The sequence below is a fragment of the Pholcus phalangioides genome, unplaced genomic scaffold, assembly GCF_987345545.1.
Source record: "Pholcus phalangioides strain wild (caught in Gottingen) unplaced genomic scaffold, Ppha-v1.0 ptg000016l_1, whole genome shotgun sequence".
Lineage (NCBI taxonomy): Eukaryota > Metazoa > Arthropoda > Arachnida > Araneae > Pholcidae > Pholcus > Pholcus phalangioides.
Genome location: NW_028301609.1, coordinates 3,389,944 through 3,410,962, shown reverse-complemented (window position 1 = coordinate 3,410,962; position 21,019 = coordinate 3,389,944). Strand labels below are relative to the sequence as shown.

Here is a 21,019-nt window from a genome sequence, read left to right as displayed (position 1 = left end):
CATAAAAGTTAAAGCGTTGGGGAATAAAATCCCTACTCGAAAAACTGAAGTCAAATTAAAATAGGGATTTTACACACATGGAAGTTAAACCCTTGGGAATAAAATCTCTACGCAAAAAACAAGTGAAATTGGACGCCAAAACTTCAAAATGGTGATCTAAAAAAATAAATAAATACTGTGTTCAATCAGAAACGCTGTGAACAAACATTCTGCGCGAATGACCCCAAAATCATCGGAAGATGAAGGGAAAGAGTGTCAATTTTTGAAGAACACTGACTCTGGAGACACTTGCTTGATGTTTTTTTTCATTTCACATGGGTGATGATGTCAGTCTTTCCACCATGACCGATGTTTATGTCAGTAACACAACTTGTACAAAAAAGGAAAAGTCGGCCCTCTTCTGGAACGTTTGATGAAAGGAAATTCATCGGAATAAGTATCTTGAAAATTTATTAACTATGTTTTTGCTTATCAGTATTCATGTTTTGTTATATTGCACGTACGTAACTTCAACAAAAGAAATTTTGACCATATGCGCGTCACTATAATAAATTATTATCCAGGACTATTGGCTGCTAAGCTATTTCCCTGCATGATAAGACAAACAACTTTCTTGTTACCATCAGAGGGTTTGTAAAATGGGGAATTTCCCCATTTATATGACGTTTGAAATCATTTCGAAAGGAGAAAAAAAAAAAGAGGCTTCATGCCCCACAAGAAATTCCTTAAGGATTGTTTTCATAAGCGGGGATTTTTTTTAATGAAGTAGAGAATTTTTAGGGACAATTAGAGGGATTTTTTTGATTTTCGTAAAATTTCGGGAGATTTAAGAACTTTTCGGGAGGTCGAGGGATGAAGCTAAAATTCGGGAGATTCCCGGAAAATTCGGGAGACTTGGCAGCTATGTTAGAGCATTGTTATTGAAACCATTATTAGAGAAATGCCAGGACTGAATTTTTTTTTTGAAAGAATTCTTGACAGCTTAGCAACACAATGTTTGGCTAGTAGCAAATTTAATTTAAAAGGCCAGATCTGATTCCTCATTTCAGTTGAACATCAACAAAGATAAAAGTTGCGCTGCTATTATCGCCCTCAAACAGAGCATAAAAGAGTCAAACGCCAAGGTCATGGCTCCCTAACCTCTAAAAAATAAAGCAACAACTATTGAAAACCAAGACAACATAGATTACACTTTTTTTATGCTGGGGATTTAATATGCGCCATGGATATTTGAATAAAGGCACAATGACTACTTTGACAAGATTTAGCTAGGAACATTAGCTGATAAATTATATGAACGGTTTTACAAGTTCTATTCTATAAGTTCAGTCCTGGAACTTTTCTGACAACAGTAGGACATAGCTGTGTGAAAGATCGCTCTCCGATCATAATAATTATTACAACAATTATTTAACAAAGCATTTTCCCTGCAAATAACTGTTTGATGTCTAATTTGAAAAAAACACAGGCTTTTTGTCAGAATCATGAATAGATACCTAGCTATTAACATCAAGTAGCAGTAGTCGGTTCAGAGAAAATATTCAGATCACTTGTGTCAAAATATGCAGTTATACCAACTGAAAGAATGACGAAAAGCCTAAATGAAACATTTTAACAAAGCATTTGTATCATTAAGCACAGATAAGCCGATTGCTTACTTCATGAAACACGCTGAACACATATGAATAACATTATATGCACGATGCAAAAATAAAAATGATATATAAACATGGTTTATACTTGAAAAAGCATTCAAATGTATAATGGGGGAAAAATAGAAAAATCAAATGCTAACACAATTTTCTACAAATCGACCAAATCAAGTTTAACAAATTTAATTCATATCAAAATGTACCACTTCTCTCTGGATATGATAGAAATAATGAGTATATCAATTCCTTCAAGTAATGTTGCTTAATAAATAAGTTATTAGAAAGAAGATTCTTGTGTGACTAACAAAATATTTTACCAAACCCTACTCCCTTGTTAAAACATTAGTTAATATCTCTGATAAATATCTGGAGAAAATAAAACCTACAATGCAAAACACGTTAACCCTCCCCCCTATGCAATCTTATGAATTTTATCCGAAAGCAAACGAAAGAATACATGACCATAACATACTTATGCTATGGCCACACACTTACATAGATATGAGATGATTTGTATGTAAAAAGAAATTCATGGCACATGTTTATAAAAAAAAAAGCATTACAAAATGTAAGAAAGACTTGTGGTTCAAAGAAAAAAAATTGTCAAAAATACACACTTTCCAGTGAACAACACAATGGCTCATTACGATGGCGCAAGTTATGAAATATGCAAATGAAATTCCTACCGGAGAGTGAGCTGCAACTTCTAAGTCAGCGTTGGCATGATGTGTCAAGGACATGGATGGTATCAGAAATGCTCGAAGCACATACGCACAAAATTAAACTAAATAAAAGGTGTGGAAGAAAATCTTTTTTTCTCTCTCCTGTCCATACTTGCACCAAAATCGAAATCTTAGATCACAGAGAGTACTACTTCCACAGAACAGTCGAGGAAGCACCTGAGCTAAACCAAGGACGACAATCACCATATACAGCGCTTGATGTCAGGACAGAATTGCAGCACTTTTGTGAGGAATGGTCATATTATCTAAACTTGACCACCTCCTGAAGCCGTTCTTTTGCAAATCTACAAGTTTGTCTGAAAAAACTAAGGACATGGCCTAAAAATAAACACAAATATAATTAGGATATGACTGCTACACACAATGAATTAGCATTCATCAGCAACTGAAAGTTCATTTGAATCATAAACTGGTATGTGTAGGTCAAAAGGGGGGGGGGGGAAAGAAACAGGGTATATGGAAAATGTTACTGTAACACTTTTTTATTTGGAAACCAACTTTTTCAGCACGATTTCTGTTTGCAGATTTCTAAAACCTAGTAATTTTTTTTTATCATGTTCACCTTTTAGAATGAATGAAAATTTTAGGAAATAAATATATGTAATGGTAAAAAATGTGTTTATAAACCCACATTATTATTGTACAATGCATGCAACTTATATAGAATTCACTCATATTCGACTATTCCTTTTCGCTAGAAGCAAAATTATCAGATGTTAATGCAATATTATCAAAGATCATAGTAATAGTTATATATATATAGATTAACATATTCAATACTCACTTCAAGTTTTTGAGCCCGGTCTTTACTCAAGGGTTCAGCAGGAAATGTTAGATCATTTTGATCAGCTAAAGTCCTTAGATCAAAATAATACTTAGCGTAAACACTGGCAGGAACATTAATGTTAAACTGCAGCAGTTCAAGAAACTGCCTCTCCAGCTCATTCCTACAAATGAAACAAACACTATTTTGAGGGGGAAGCATCATTCAAAACTAAATGTTTGATCGACTAATCAAATGTTGTGTGCGATTGTTACGATTTTACTGATTTTGTCTTCGAGAAGCATCAACAGAGAACAAATCAACCGACATTAGCTGTATTCCTTCATTCAAATGAATGTAAGAATGTAGAAGTTTCATGAACTCTAAAATAATACTTTTCCGTACTTACGTAAGTAGGGGAGATAAAAATTAAAAATAGATTTATCAAGTTCTAAATAAGTAATTCAAGAAGGCTGTGTATAAATACAATAATACCTCAACTTCAGAATGAATTTAAGTATAAATTATATGCATTATTGATTTATTGCTGAGAGAGAAATGATGCTTTAATCCTTTGCGGCACAGACAATTTTCCAAAACCCATAGAAAACAATGTGAACAGGTGGTCTCACTATGGGACAGGGTTTAAGCTGGATAAAAAATTCCTTTTGCAAAAAAGCGAAAATGAGGGGGAAAAGCTTTAGCAAAATGCTACAATGCTAAGGGGCCATTCAAGTATTACGTCAGCAGATTTTTAGCCATTTTTGACCCCCCCCCCCCTTGTCAGCAAAATTTCGTCAGCAGCTTAGAATATTCCATACCTTCAAAAAGGGTGGTTGATAACGGCAGCAACCTTCAACCCCCCCCCCCCCCGATGCTGACGTAATACTTGAATGACACCTAATGTAATGATTGATGGTTGGATGTATACTCGTTGTGTACCTCATGTACGCATTTTTGCGAAAGTGGCTACTACTTTTTTCGCATTTTGCGAAAATTGCGACCGTAGCTTAAACCCTGCTATGGGAACACCGTGCCGAAAAGGGTTAATTATGGAGTGATAACCACTTACTGTGTACTGATTGACTGCAATCAGAACACCATAAGTGGCCAAGCTAAGCAGATTTTTGAGATACTTAAAGTATAAGCTAAGGAAATGAATAATGATGAAAACTGCCAGATTCATAAATCGAGTAGAACCATTAAACCTTTTGGAATCAAGATTTGACTTAAAACTTCAATTTTTGAATATTGTTTTGATATTAACGCACTCTACTTAATGCATGGATTATTGCTAATCCAGGGGTGCAAGTGCTCCTCATCCATTTTGGAGCAGCAAACTTTCATTTTTGGAGCAGAAATTTTGAAAATAGAGCAGAACTAAAAACTAACTATATCTGCAATATAAGGAGTAATGTTTCTGTGAAATGCCAAAAATTTTGCCAAAAGCATTGGATGAACAGATTTTTCACTGTTCAAACATACTTTTGTTAACACTGAACTCTCTTTCACTGTATGCATTACCATGTGTTAAAGATAAAAAAGCCTTCACCAAAACTGGTAAAATTTTGAACTTTGGGCTGCTTTCAAGGTTACAAAGTTTGAATGTCTCCCAATATCTGTATTCTCTGAACCAATTTCACTTCTTGTAATTCTTTGCATTGTAGTGCAACCCATTCATCCCCCATAATTGATAGTTCTGTTGGTGATACAATGTTAAGCAACATCCCAGCAATACGTGAAGGAGTACTGTACCATCCCAGCAATGCACATGAGGGGGTACAAACATTTCATTCTCTCCAACATGTTTTGGAAAGATAGGACATTTATATATAATAGTTTTCTCACAGAAGTTATGTAAAATGAGCATGCTTTAGTACGAATTCCTTCCATTGACTGTTAAGAGCTTGCCCCTCCCTCACCAATGCAGGGGCAGACCGTGCAGCTATATTGGGCATCGCTGATTTTTTTTCCTCGAGCTGGCCCGGGGGGGGGGGGGGGGCTATAGCCCAGGGCGGCAAATTTTGGAGTATAGAAAGAGGGGAGAATTATTTTTTTTTTTAATTCATGTTTTGTAAACATGTGGAAGTGTCATGTGTCATTTTTATCGTAGATAACATAATTATTAAACTATATTGTTTGTTCTTGTTTTTTTTGTGTTTTTTCCACGCAGACTGCTGTTGAAGCAGAAAATATATGGTTGTCTAAACTTCCTATTTACAGAGTGCTGCCTTCACAAATATTATTGTCACAAGTAAAGGTGGGAGAGTGAGTAGACGTCCAGCACTCATTTTAGATTACTGAAGGTGTTGGAAAAAAAGACAAGAGTTCAGCCAACATCCCTAAAGAAGTGGAGGTTATCTTCTTTGGAGGGATATCTATGGAGGGTGTTGGTACAATGTTCAGGAAGAAAAAAACAAAGGGTTTACATGACTGGAGGTTGCTGCACACTTCCCAGCTCTCTTTGAAAATAAAAAGGCAGAACATTCTACTGATTTTAACAGCACCCGCCATATGAGACAGAATCTTCTGCAACAAATAATCTTTTATTGGCTCGGGGTTTTTATGAGAGTCATTTGAGAGTGGCTATGGTTGACCATTTGGGGGATAGAAACAGTGTGTAGTTGGCCTAATAAGGCGGAGAACTAACTGTAGCTATAATCGAATGGATGTAGTGGCTATAAATTAGATGAATTCGATTACAATATGATTTTTTAAACTTGTTGGAGAACTGAAATGGGATGAAGCTGGTTAATTCAGAACAACATCCGTTTAAAGTCACTAGTTGGAATATAAAGAAATTCATGGTACAGAATGTGGTAGGTGGACTGGTCATGGTAGGCGGTCAGCTCTCCTCATGTGACGTTTTTCTGAAGAAAAAGGACAAATGTGGAGCTTGCCAGAACCCACCTTTTTGTGAATTGTGTACAGTATTACAAAACTACATTTGGCTATAAACGCAGGATTACTAACAAAATGGAAAAAAAGCTCCTCTTCATTTTACACTTTCCTGACAAAAACAAAGTAAGTAAATATCAAATATTTTTGCTAGACCAAGTACACAGAAACTACATTTGATTGGTGCTGATATACCTTCATATTCGAATGTATGCACCATACACTCGAATTAAATTTATCAGTGTTTTTCATCGATGTGTACACTGCCTGAGGGGCAGAGGTTGAGCACCCCCCCCCCCCGTTACATGGCAATCATGCATAGGAAGGATACGAATACAAGACAGAAAAGTAAAATTTCGGAGCAACTATATACAGTACCACTTATTTGTGTTTGATTTATTAGTAATGGCATGGGAGGGTGGACAGGGGTAAAAAGGTTAGACTGAAATAGGAGGGGGGGGGCAGAATTTATATAGCCCACAGGCGGCAAAAACATAGATACGGCCCTGGCGATGTGAAATTGCCACGATCTGCAACTGCTGATGATAACCACACGACCACATAGTGGCTAGACGACAAAACTACGGATATTTTAGCTGGAGTTTTTACAGATCCCATTTTTTCCCAATGATCTTGGAAAAATTTCAGTAATTTAAACGAGTAAACCAATCCCCTTTTCAATTCTTCGCAAAGGCGCATGTGCAATATTGTGGGATATAAAGCAAATTTATGGCGTAGATATGCTGTTTTTGAACGCAGGTTGGTAGCGGCGAAATTACCGTTACTTTCAGTACACAACACGGATAAAAAAACACTCTCAGAAATCAGAAAATTTGGCATATTCATTCAGGGACTTTGATAGACTGCAGGTTACACCAATAACGGTACAGGACTGGACTACTTCAAAGTAGTACAACTACTTTCCAAGGTGACGAGATAGCGCGATTGTGGTAGGTGGAGGGAAGTGAAAATAATTGAAGTTTTCCCACTCCATATATTTTTCCTTGTCTCGGAAAGAACGTGTCCTGTGAACAAAATTTTCATGCTTCTTTTTCCAAAATTCCGGGTATTTGATATACTACAGTGCATTAGCGGTACCTCCGCGAACCACAAACAAGAATTGGCACACCATGTAGCAAGAGAACCGTTTTGGTGCAGTTTGGCGCAGCTCTTGCACCCCTGCTAATCTCAAAAAAGTACCTTTGAATGGTATTATTTATTGAAAATGCATCAGGATCCTCCTTTTGCCTTGACAATTCCAATGCACTTTGAAATTTATTTCCTTGCCTTTATGGATAGAAGCAAAAACTGATAACTACACTGTTTCAACACAAGCAACTTACTTCTTTTGATAGACCACGGTGCTATCAAACATTGTATTGCATATGGTGTTTGCTTGCCCATACATGAAGCATACTGATTCTTACGATCACAGCCTCAAGATAAGAAATAAAAATAACAAAAAAAAAAAAATGTCTTGCTGTTAAAAAACTAATTCTGAAAATGCATTGTGCCCTCAGACAAGTTCTTCAAAGATTTTATGAACTCATCAGAATCACAATAACTTTCAATCAAAAATAATTCAATCATTTTAATAATTTTATAATCATAAGTAATGTAGAAATGAACTTAAGTCATTATAATTTTCCTAAGAGACTATTTCGTAACTTTGTGGTATTGCTATGTCATGGCTAATGCCTGAAGTATGACCAGTTTGCTAAGTGCTTAGACTTAAAACATTAGCTATAATATGTGACATATACAGTTACCGAAACTGTCTTTTGTGTGGCAATTTTGCAGTGACAGCCAAACAGAGAACTGTGAAGTCTATGATTGTGTGAATAAGATTTATAAGGAAATTAATTGTGGTTCAGTACAATATAAGGGAAAGTTTAGTATTATCTGCGTTCCCCCTATGAAAAGAAGTATAGTTTTTCTCCGAATATTTAGAGGAAGATACAGATAGGGTATAGACCATATTTTTTTAATTTCACATATCATTTACATACTCTCAATACATGTAGATTTTTCTTATTTTAATAGAAAAAATTTAAATCTATATATATAAAATTGATTTTCTGCGTGTGTGCATGTTCTCTATACAAATCTCCAATTTTACATCGATCGTCACCAAATTTTGCATATATACCAAATGGGACCCAACATGAACGATAGACTACTTTAAAATTTCATCAGAGCAGGGCAAAAAGCTGTCGGGAAACAATGGTTTTTGGGCCTCAACAATCACTTTCGGAATGTTTACTTTGGTTACCGTGGTTCTCTAGCAATGCGTTTCAGATGTGTATATGCCTTTACAATGTTTGTTACTTCTTCAATGCTGTACATATATGTATAATAGTTTACGCCTTTATAATGGTTTGCCACTTTTTTCAATCCTTCCAGTAATAAGAGCTTTCGAATAGACACCATCATCAGCATCACTTTGAGGGTAAGGCAAAAGGATGATCTCCATAGAAATCAGTGTTAAAATTGCTGTTTACTATAGAAATGCGGAAATTTAGTGGGGGTTTTCTGACACATCAATAATTTAAAAAATTGCATTGAATTCTCGGTTTTTGAAATATTGAGTTCGCTTAGAATACGAAGCCCAGAAAATTAAATATGAAGTAATTAGCTGGACCTACTTTTGAGTTGAATATATATGCAATAACATTGATTTCAACTTTTTATTTATATCTCCTCAAGCATGAAAATTAATGTCTCAGTATTGTCTTTCGATATTCAAATGCATAAATTCATATAGTTTAGAATGCTTTAAAATTAATAATGGGTCCGTAAAGTACATTAAAGAAATTCCACAGCTTTTAATGGTAATAGGTGTCCAATTTAGATGGCAGGTTTACTGTATTTATATTTATAGTCATATGTATCGTTATGCAATTTTTAAATTATGCAAATTATTTTCCCCAATGACAGATATTGAAGTGTCAAAAAAACTTTGAAGCAGAAACAGGCAGATGCGTAACTTGAAGCTCAAGAGGGGGGAAAATCTAAATACCTAGCGCCCCTTAAGAAAACGGAAAAATATATATTCATTTCTATGTTTCTTTAAATTTGCATTTGTTACTTTCATAAGTCGTGCAGGAAGTCTTCATATTCGTTACCTTAGACACAGTTTGTATGTCCCTCAAAGAAAGAGATATCACGTGATCCAAAAAGCCTCATTGAAAAAAAACCCAGGCAGAGCCGGGTATTATAGCTAGTTAGAAATAATTTTATTAACTCAAAATAATCTTTTTACTTACATATCTTCTACTGGTATATCTTTCAGTATCTGACAATAATCTACATTCCATACAGCCTGATCATCCCAGACTTTTGAAGCTAGAAGGATCGCTCCTAAAACAAGACGCTTCCATGTACTGGGAACTACATCAAGTTCAGCATAGGTGAGAAGCCTCTCCAAATACACCTGAAACAATTATACGCAGAACTTAATAAAAAAAACCTATGAATTAAATGTTGGAACAAAAAAAACTATTTAAAACGGGTCACATAGATAAACATTTTGCTTTTTTCAACTAGTTGTTTTAAGTTGGAGTAAAAGAATAAAAAAAGGAGAAAGAAAAACTGTAGATTGATGATTGGCAATCTTGTTTGTGGAATTTCCAGAAATATTCAAGACAACACTATTCAGAAACAAGACTGATAAACTATACCATAGTATTCCATGAGCGTTTTTCTAGGGTCCTGTAGTGTCAAAAGGTGTTTTGTTAGAAGTGAAATAAAAAATATCTGTATCACTGGATATATTCAAGTTTGAGTTTTGTGAAACAGTCATGTAACCATCAAGGGTTCCACATGAACTAAAATGTTAGGAATCTCTCTGCACTAGGCTCTTTTAAATTGTGGGCACAATGAAAATTCCAAAAAAGTTCATTGACATTCACAAAAATTAAAGCTTTCGCATGTGCTTTTTAAAACCTCTTTCAGAGAAAAGAAATTGTTTTTAGTTACATCTAGTCTGGTAATGAAACATGTTTGATTTATTAAAAATAATTATGATCAATTCATACATTCAACAACGAATCCAAACAATTTTCCATGGCATCATTTTGGCTAACATAAAGAAAAAAGAAAATCAAGCAAATCCAATCTTGAAGAAAGATGATGATAGCTGTGTGTTCTGGGCCTATAGCGCTGAACCAGCTGTGCAGCTAGGTGATTTAATTTTATGTGGAGTATTCATAAAAGTTTGTTCTATGACGTTAAAAACGTGGGGTGGAAAAAAAATGACTATGACAAAGAATGATAAGTACATGTATGTGTTTGGACCCAATAATAGATTTTGAATTGCACGTAGTGTACGGATTGGCTAAATTAAAAACAAATTTAAACACAGGAATTTTTTTAATACAAACAATAATAAGACCACAAAAACATAACAAATTACAAACCAGTGTGATTATGGCACACTCTGCAGACAGCTGTGCAGCATTAAACAAGGTCCTGACCAACCTGTATATGGTTCTATGATCAGGATCATGCTTGTGATAGTCATCAGGTACCTTTTCTTTCTGCAATCAAGAGATTCAAATTTGACTATCAAGTTACAAAAAAAGTGTGTTAAGACCACTTTTATGTTCAACTAAGACATTCATTTTAGTTGCTCAAAAGCTACATGAACTACAACTAGCCCATTTTTGCATTTATTTAATTAACAATTATTTTTTTAACACTAGTTTTTTTCAGTTATTCAACTTTTTGGATGATTTCAAGATGTAATTTACATCTTGAAATCAGAAGAGTACCGGGAAGAAGAAGCATAACAATTGACAAAAGTTCAATCGAGCAATTATAGGGAGAAACTGCATTGCATTTTTGAAGGCATCAATTTATTTAACACGAGGGGAAAAAGTGCTGGTATTTCGGATAATCTGATTGAAGTGAGTCATATATTGACTTGTGGGTTGCATGATATTTTTTTTACATCCCTTTGATTATTTATAGATAAATTTGAAAAAAAAAAAATTACATGAAATCATTATAATAAATATAAATTTGTATAATACCATCATGCAAAATGTAAAAAAAAAACTATGCAAGAGTGGAAAACAAGTATTTAAAATTTAAAAAAAAATAAAAATATGATAAGAGTAATGAAGAAACATCATAAAACAACATTGGGAGGAAAAAATCATTAAAATTAGAAATAAAAAATTGAAAATAAATGTTTTTTTTCAACTTACAGACAAGGGATGCAATTTCTCATCAAATATATCCAATATCCTATTCGAAGTCCTATTTCTAATGTGGTAATATATGGCTAAAGTAACACATTTTATGGTGTTTTTCAAATTAGGTTGGCTAACTGTACTATCGTCCAAATATATGGTGGAACATGAACTGGATTTTTTCAGTGGTCTCGAACCAAGAAGCTGCAACAATATATGAATAATGAACATTAAGAACATGAAAAAAATATTGACTATATTATTACAAACTTATACCCGAATGTCCTACGAATATCATAAAAATATCTTAAACTTTTTTACAAAACTCAAAAAAAAAGAAAAAAAAAAGAAGAGACTACCCCACCAAATATTTATAAATGTGAGGCAAGATATATTTTCATGCATTTATACAAATAAAACATCACATATAATAGAACAACTCAATGAGCATGAAAAAGATCAACTGATTGTGGCACTTCCTTTCAATTATGGTTACTAAAGGAGCCATTTTTTAATCTCCACAATTACGTCTTGTATGATGATTTTGCCAGTGTTAATTACCTTTCTTCACTTGTGTACACAATGGGCATATTATGGGTTTTTTTTTTTAAAATTTACACTTGAATATAGAAACATAATAGCACCCTCCTCCGATGAGAAGGAGAGGGGGTGAAAAGTAAACTCCCCAACACCAAGAAAATTCTTGGACTGAAAGTGCATCTACACTGTACATTCTTGAGTAATTTATTAAACATCTGTATCATACAAACATGCTGATTTATGAAACAAGCAAAGAAACAGCTATTCAGGAGGACAGTTCAGAGTACCATAGTTCACCACCAAAAACACTCATGCCACGCCTTCAAAATCTTGTATAGTGGAAGGCTGTGGTCTCAATGGGTTTGTGTCTGGATGGAAATAAAAAAGGAAAAGCAACAGCTGAGCGTATTTATTTATGACCCCAAGAAGAGTCCACGTACATGTAGTGAGTAGGCAGCTCTGAAATGACTGAATTAGGGGGAATGGGAATTATCTAGTATATACATTCAAAATGTAATAATTTAGTGCAGTTAAATATGAGAAAGATATAAAAACTCATTTACAGTTCGATTATATGTAAAGGGTTAAAATCTCATAAAAGACATTGAAAAAGTAATTTTTGGACATATACTGATTACACATTTTTTAAAGACTTACATCATAATTACTTAATCTTTTGTGAATCTATGAAGATGATATTTTATTTCAGTTGAAATACTGTTTTTTTAATGTATACAACCTTTCCTCTAATGAAGACATTGTGCCATATAAATTTCACTGTGTTTTGAAATAGAATAAACCTGTCAAATAACTTTGAATTGAGAATTTACAAGTTTTACTCAAATATGTGATTTTTTTGCATAAAAGGTTACTCACATTGCTTTGACTTCTTTTGTCTCGAAAGTCTGTAAAAAAAACCTTTTTGTTAATATTGAAATGACTAAATATAATACAAGAATGTTTGATTTCACTTCTGGAAATTCATCTAAAAAAACGTTTCATATAAAAATGTGAAATTAGTTTTACCATATCAAAAAAAAAAGTTTAGCAATCTAATTTATTAATATATTTTCATAAATTTAATATTTTTGAAGGAACACATAGGCTATATTCTGAAATTGGGAGAAGGAAAAAAAAAAAAAAAAACCCAAACCACGTAGAAGAAACAGCAACGCAAAACTCACATCGCATATCACTCCTGGATCTTTGCATGAATAGTGGACCAGCTGTAGGGTGGGTAGAAGGATCTTCCTCATAATCTATGTAGCAAAATTAAAGCGAAAATAATCATTATTAGAAAAAAAATAATAATGTAGTAACCAAACAATTGATCTTCAATATACTCAATACTCAATACGTCTCAATACTTTTCTCCTTTGATTAACATTTAGCTACAACTAAATTTTAGTTAGTTCATTAACAACACAACATATTTTTGTTTTCTTACAAATCACCTCATGGTCCAATATAGAACTTGGTCAGTTTGATACATAAGCACAAATACAAGAAGCAGTTACCATTGTGTAAAAGCGCAACAAAATGTTTCATTTGGCAAATACATAGAAGATCGAATTTGGTAAATAATGAATGTCCATTAATTACTACGCAGCACATAGTATAGGCCAATCTTTACTACCACTAGGTCAGATTTTTTTAGTCCAATTACTTAAAATTGATAAAATATTTTAATAAAAAATCAACAGGAAACTCAATAAGAATAATGGATGGTAGCCTAAAAATACAAGTAATAGATGCCTTTTCCACACCTGAAATTCCAAACATTTTTAAGTTGGTAATCTTTTTTCGTATTGTTTATTGCTTTATTATTGGAGACGTTATATTATTAATCATTTAGTGATTGAAAGGCATTACAGTAAAACCATAATTAACCGGAGTTGTATCGCTATCGAGAATCTTGATTAAAACAGACAAAAAAAATCCCTATAAATTTAAGACATAAAAGTATACAAATCTATTTTGTGTGAGGCTAGTCCCCCCCCCCCCCCCCACCACCTTGTAAATTGTAGAGCAGGGGTTCTTAACCTTTCTCAGCTTGCAACCAAAAAAGAACAGGAAGATCAGCTTCGTGACCCATGGAACTGCTTGTTTTTCTGAAATTAGTGAAACCAGTGCAGCAATAAATGCATCCAAACACGACTCATCAAAGAAGCTCCCACAAGTAAAGCTTAGGACGTGACTCCACGAATCCCTGATTGTTAGTAGAGTTGTACAACTCATCTGAGAAGCACTTGCGTATCAGGTGTGTCGCGACCTACAGCTCAAGAATCTTATTGAATCTTAAATCAAACTGCTTCATCAAACTCTTTCCACCTGGCTTCTTTTTTTTTTTTTCATTTTCATCTTTTGAACACACTCCCTTTTCAAAGTTTTTCTTCCTTTTTTTGTGCCAATTATCAATCTGATTGATGTCATTTCTCCACAACTATACACCGGGATTACACTATATAAGTTTGATAAAAAAATCTTTTACAAAACTTGAAAGAAAAAAAAACCAACATGCTTATTTGGTTATACTCTATTGAATGTAACCAATAATAGCTAATTCGTTGAATTGTTAAAGTTTAATAAAAAGAACTTTTATGATACTTTTATAGTGTAATCTTGGCCTTAGAAATTTTTCTCCAACAGAGTTCCCAGCAAAATCCACCTGATCATTTCTCCGACCAACACCACTGAAGAAAGAAATACAACTCACAAAATCTACTACTTCACCACACACCAACTCTGCCATGCCATATTGCTATACTGCCATTACTAATTCAAAATCTTAACATATTCATACAAAGTACAAAAGCCTGGATAACCAAGTGGAGATCAGGATGTAGTTCGGAAAGAAAATTCACATTCCTCTGTGGAGAATCGAACCACCAATCTCTCACTGTCCGGGCGAGTGTTCCAACCATTGAACTACACAGGAAAGACATTTTCCTTCCTTAAATCATATGTATGAATGCTGATAGAAAGAAATTATGTCACTCTCTGCTATTCATACAACGTACGAAAGCCTGGATAACCAAGCAGAGATCGGGATGTAGTTCAGAAAGAAAATTTACATTCCTCTGTGGGGAATTTAACCACCAATCTCTCACTATCCGGGCGAATGTACAGGGAGTTGTTGAATCACATACTTAAAAAGTATATCTGCATTTAAATTTTGGAAGTGTTCCATTTTGAAAGAAAATTAGTGGAAATGTCAACTGACGATTAAAATTGGAGCTAGTTAAGTCTGAAAATTTCTAGCCACCTGTTGATTCGAGGTTTCACCTAGCCAAAGCAGGTACCTTTGCTGCTCTTTTAACATACGAAACATGATCATTCTACAGTAAAACCTCCCGTAATGAACACCTCCACCAACACAGACACTTTTTTTGAATTACATTGGTGGAACTCAATATATTTTACCACTCGTTAATGGATACCCCTCATTAACAGGCAAAATTTTAGGTTCCATGTGTGTCTGTTTTATCAAAAGTTTCTACAGTAAAATGAGACTGAAAGAACTTCTGAAAAAATGTGCCATTTTGTAAAAATCCTACCAATAGGACAACTGCTTTGTTATGTTCCCTTTTGATAGGAACGACTGACTTTACACTGTGTAACTTCTACCAAAAATACTCCTATTCGACAGAGCTCATCCCAAAGATTCAGAAACTGCTGAAAAGAAAGTTGTTTTTTTTTTTGAAAAAAAAAAAGTGAAAAAGTTTGAAAAAATAAACTCGTATATAAGCGGCAATCATGTTTGTTAATGCAAAACAATACACAGTAATTTAGTAAGAAAAATGAATTTTAAAAGATGTAAAGACACATTCATTTACCTTCTGGCTCTCTCTCGCTGATGTGTTGTAAATTAGAAACACTTTCATCGGGATAAACCTCGTTAGGGAAATAACTGTCCTCAAGTTTTGGATCTCCCGGCCGGGAGGCACACCACCAACAGCACGATGGCTTGTTACCCATGCTGTAGCTAATATGATAGAATTCTTTACCTCAAGGCTCTATAAATACACCATCCAGTTGTTCTTCGATGTTTTATCAGAACAAACTTCGCAGAGATGCTTCCTCCTTATATTCCATTCTTTTGTGCTGTAACTTCAAGGCGAAACATAAATTAATGTAATAAAAAACCATGGAATAGGTATTACACAAAAAATATTTAATTTCCCTTCTCTCAAGGTCCCCCTAACTACATACAACAGACATTGACATATTGGAAAAAAATTTGGCGGCAACTAAATTTCTTGGGAGTACATATAAAAATAAAGGCTGGATAAATTTCAGGTCACCATGGCAACTAAAACATCAGTATTGACACCTAAAATTTTATAAATTGGAATTTAAGGGCGACACAAAATTTTCTGATTGCATACATTATTTAATGTGGGAAAACTAAAAGAAAACATTTAGGACAGGTTTGCTTGAGCAAAATACCATGTTTGGCGCCAAAAAAATTGGGATGGAGCCTAAATATTTTTCTGATTTGTCAAGTCCTGATATATACTGTAGACGTCGTCTATTAGAATCACGAATAATGTTATCACTTGGGATTGTTACCACTTTCACTAAGCATACTGATCGGACCATCATCATAACATAGGAAAAAATTTGTTTATACTTATCAGGACTTTGATTTGTTATCTCAATTTTTTCATTGGAAGTTTTTTTGTTTTTGTGTATTTGAAATTAGCGTTGAGCCAGGCTAATTCTTTCCCTATCAGTTATCATTAGACTGATAGGAGGGTCTGCAAGACTACACAGGAGTTCAAAAGGATTCCTTATTGACAAACATTTCTGTACTCAGCTCGTATGTCCTACTCGGGCTGTAATAGCTGCTCTGACCCACGTACGTGTAGTGCTGCTTTTACAATAACTTTTCCATAGTGAAGGAATGTATAAACTAAAAAAATTATGATAATAATTTTCTTCAGTTAACGGTTAGTTTCTTTCAACTGACCATATTCACAGTTCAACTGGAAGTCTTTCACAGGGGAATCCATAGAACATATCCTGCATTATAAAAAGTATCATAATTTTTAAACTTCTCACAATGGTTGAAAAACAAGGGATTTTTGCTCGGGGGGGGGGGGGGGGGGGAGATTCTGTTTACGGATAATCAGAAGAAAAAAATTCACAGTTTAGTTGTCCTGTTTTCTTATGTCCCGCTCAATCAAATGGCGAACAGAAGAATGGTCATCATACATTGTATAATGACCATTCATCTCTGCCACAGTTGAAGAACTGTAAATCATATTTACTTTTATCATTGTATTTATGTCATCATACTTGGTTGTATGACATACAACCGGGATTTTTTTTGGTAAAAGTTATCAATCGGTTATTGTGTGCACTGTGAGTGTACATATTTTGGAAAGATTACCAACCAATTGGAAAGAAAAGAATCTTGACCCACTTTTTTCCCTTAAATTTTTAAAAAAAATAAATTTCACTAGAATATCACTAATCTCGGAAGGCAACCTTTTGCAAATTAGAAGTCTTGTAGATTCCTGACAGGCGTAGAGCCACAATAGAAAGGGGAGAGGGAACCCCAAGAGCCAAATAATACGAAAAATTCTGTTCTGTCAAATTTGGGGGGAGGGGGGAATCCAACAAATTTACACAATAAGTTGCACCTCCCAACTCATTGCCCTGGCTCTACGATGTATTTGGGCAGTCCGTTGTGCAACTTTAGCATGTCAATCAGCCTCTACACAATCTCTCGCATGTAAAGAATCGGATGGATCACCGTCTTTACTTCTATCAATCACAGTGGTGCTGAGAAAATGAGTCAGCTTATAGTGAACTGAAATGTCTTTTCAGTTCAATAAATGGCAATATGCAAGGAATTTTTCTCATTCAAATCTAGTACCCAACATTTGAGAAAGTCGCAGCATGAGCATCGCTGCTCACGAAAAAAAATCTGGACGGAGCAAAGAAGCTACGTCGGTCTGAAGTGAAAGTGGCTGCACAAACATTTCGGATACATTTTTTTCTATGGAAAATGTGGACAAAAAAGTTTGGACTGTTTCATAACCATCGATAAGAAAATTGATGAGCTTTAAGATAAAATACAAATACAACGCCACAACAGGCAAAATGCCCAATGAGATGGCTGATAAAAAGATGCCCATAAAAATATGGATGTCATATATTTCAAATATACAGCAACCCAATTATAAATGCAATTAACACAAATTATAAACAATATATACACATGATAAAATATTATACAACGCCCATAAAGAATACTTATGGTTGTCTTATTCTAAGAATGGATAGCTTCTCGATTTACCCCAACATGTTTATTGTATTTCTTTTAAATGTGTCAATTGTGTTACAATTTACTACCTCCGGGGGTAAGCTATTCCATTTATTAACAACCCTATTAGAGAAAAATTCCCTGCGACACCATAACCTTGCATTGTCCCTCACCAATCGATACTGGTGTCCCCTTGTAAAAGCAGTCGATTGGCGGTGTACTAAAAGTTCATGGTCCATCTACATCATCGGGACTTCGATCATATCTCCCCGACACCTGCTTTCATCCAATGTAAACATTTTCAAAAAATGAAGTCTCTCTTCATAATTCAAGCCCTGTGTGCCAATAAGGACACGCGTAGCTCTTCTCTGCACCCCTTCAACCAAGTCTATGTCCCTCTGTAGGTATGGTGTCCAAAACCTTACAACATACTCCAGTCCAGGACGAAAACATAGATACATATCCACAAGCAGATTAAAGGAATACCAATGGGGACCTGCTAATCGAGCGCCCTTGCCAACCTTTTTCTCCACGTTTATGAACAAAAATTCCGAACAGCAATATAACTTTTTTAGCTTCCTTATTTTCTTTGATTATGAAAATAAGTTTTACTAAACGTGAGAATGTTTTAAAAAGGAACATTATTAGATGCCAGAACTTATTAACAGTAGATGCTGCTTATTACAGTCACAGATAATGCTATCATATCAGTATTATAACTTTTGTAGACCTGCCAACTCTCCGGATTTAGGTGGGGGACTCCGGATTCTTCATCGTTCCTCCTACTCTCCGGATTTGTTACAATTTCTCCGGATTTTGGCAGAAAATTTGATTTTGTGAGTTTTCACGTTGTCATGATACTGTTGCAGTGGTGTCAACACACCATGATGCTTGGTTGGTTGGAAAGCTGACAATTGTCCCAATTTCAGAAATTTGGTAATCTTGTTTGTCCTGCGATAGTAACGGGTAATACATTTTCAGAATTATTACAGTTCATCTTGTATTAGCATGAAGCCATTAGTACTCATAGCCAGTACTCTTGCCATATTTAAGTAGATGCATGCAGTTGGTGTCAAAAATATGTGGTGGTAATATTATGACTCGAATGTGCTGTAGATGGTAGCACCTCACATTCTATATCATGCTCTTGAGTCAATGTCACCTTTCAGTTTTTTTTCTTTCTCTTTCCTGGGGGGGGGGGGGGGACAAAGTGTGAGTGTATGCTGACAACACTTTATGTAGGAGGTTGTTTTAAAATTACCATAATTTTTGTATCACCCTCTAGTGAAATCATGGCCAGTGCAGTGTAAGATGTGCACATACCACAACAAAGGCTGCTGTTCAATTCCAGGAAAGAGCACAGACAAGAAGTTCTTTCCCTACCAAATCTGAGACGACCACCAATAGATGGCAATTTTTGACCCAGTTAAATCTGAAGCGAATTGCTGTATGATGTTATGGCAAGAGTTGGTGTGCAGTAAGTAGAGTGAAATCATTGCACACTCCACAAGGGGGTAGGGGTTGACAGAGCTCCAGCCCAAGGCAAATTCATTTCACACTATAAATTCACTACAGAGAACCCATCAAGGATGCCATAGATCTAAGATATATATGGGGGGGGGGGCGTGAGTGAAAAAAATGTTGTGTTTTACTAAAATTCTGATCTCTTTGATGATTGTATCGACCATCGCTTTTAATTCACCGATAGAAAATCACAGTGACAGCGAATACTTTCGACCTCACTCGCAGCAAACAAATTAATTCATTTCATATTCCCCACTGATGATAATTATGAATCTATTTTAAAACACTGATATCAAATCACTGCATAATACAACAAAAAAATGCTCAAGGGTAGAAACTCCATTCAGAGCAATGAGGAAAAACGCTGTATAAATTACAAGAGAAATGTTTCGCAATATATGCAACATGGGAAACGGTGAATACTATTCGCCAATCACAAAAGGAATTCACAATATACAAAGACAGCGGAGAAAAAAAAAGAAACTGGTGATAACGAAAAATGATTAATAAGTAACTGGGAATTACCCATGATTTAATTAATATGCATATCGAAGAAAATGATATTAATGTGGGAATCACTTCAACAATGACGTACTCACGACTCCGTCAATGTCTCCTTCCGAATGAGAGATGAAATCAAAACATCGTGATGTTATTTTTACGATTTCATTCCAATATCCACTGGACATCATCGATTGGAGTCGGCACCTACATCTCCATTACAATCAGCGAACAAGTATTTTCTGATAAGGACGACGATTGTACAGCTACGTGCTCTATTCCGGAGGCGTGGCACTTACTCAACTTAAAAAAAAAAAAAAAAACCATTGAAAATACTGTACAGTGTTATCCAAAAATATAATGAAATATTTTTTAAAGTTATTTTTGAAAAATAAACTTCAGGGATCGTGACACTTCTTAACGGTGACAGTTTGAATGCTTAATATGGTTTGATCACATTTGGCACTATTTTTTTGGCGTGTGTCCCGTATTTTCAACCTCAATTTCGGCACCCTTTCTAAAACAATACCATAAAGATTGTTTCGCATCACCAGCAATTTCAATTCATTTCAGAGCCCCTATAACTTCACTCACAATGCATTTTCTCTCGCAGCTCACATACCCCCAAAGCCGCTACTGACTTCACCTTAGTAGGCTTGTGGTACTCAAACTTTCGGCACCAGTGGTTTTGCTCTAGTCATTGTTTATCTCCTGGCTCCCCAGAATAATCTCCAAAAGAACCACTTTCTGGCATTGTATAGGCACACATCAATATGGACAGATCACCACGACACCCCCTAGGAGCCACGACGCACATTTTGGATAACACTGTCCTAGGCGGTAGCAGGCCGTAAATCACCACGATATGCCAACATCACGCTAGACAGTGTGGTTTTGAACATGTATGAGGTACATCATGTCCGTCTGAA

The 21,019-nt window shown here is 34.9% G+C and overlaps 1 protein-coding gene across 2 annotated transcripts; it reads right to left on the bottom strand.

Annotated features, from left to right (window-relative positions):
• Positions 1-745: 745 nt before the first annotated feature.
• Positions 746-20,390, bottom strand: CycY (cyclin Y). Of its 2 annotated transcripts, none has more exons than XM_089245838.1 (9): positions 20,185-20,390; positions 15,628-15,901; positions 12,976-13,050; positions 12,668-12,696; positions 11,267-11,455; positions 10,475-10,594; positions 9,323-9,489; positions 3,180-3,342; positions 746-2,713 (listed from the first exon to the last, which is right to left on the bottom strand). In XM_089245838.1, the coding sequence occupies exons 2-9, from the start codon at positions 15,767-15,769 to the stop codon at positions 2,597-2,599; spliced, it is 1,002 nt and encodes a 333-aa protein (XP_089101964.1). In that variant the 5' UTR covers positions 15,770-15,901; positions 20,185-20,390; the 3' UTR covers positions 746-2,596. The 2 variants fall into 2 exon arrangements, with proteins under 2 accessions (XP_089101964.1, XP_089101965.1); XM_089245839.1 differs by having other exon boundaries at positions 965-2,713; positions 20,115-20,311.
• Between the last annotated feature and the right edge of the window lie 629 nt (positions 20,391-21,019).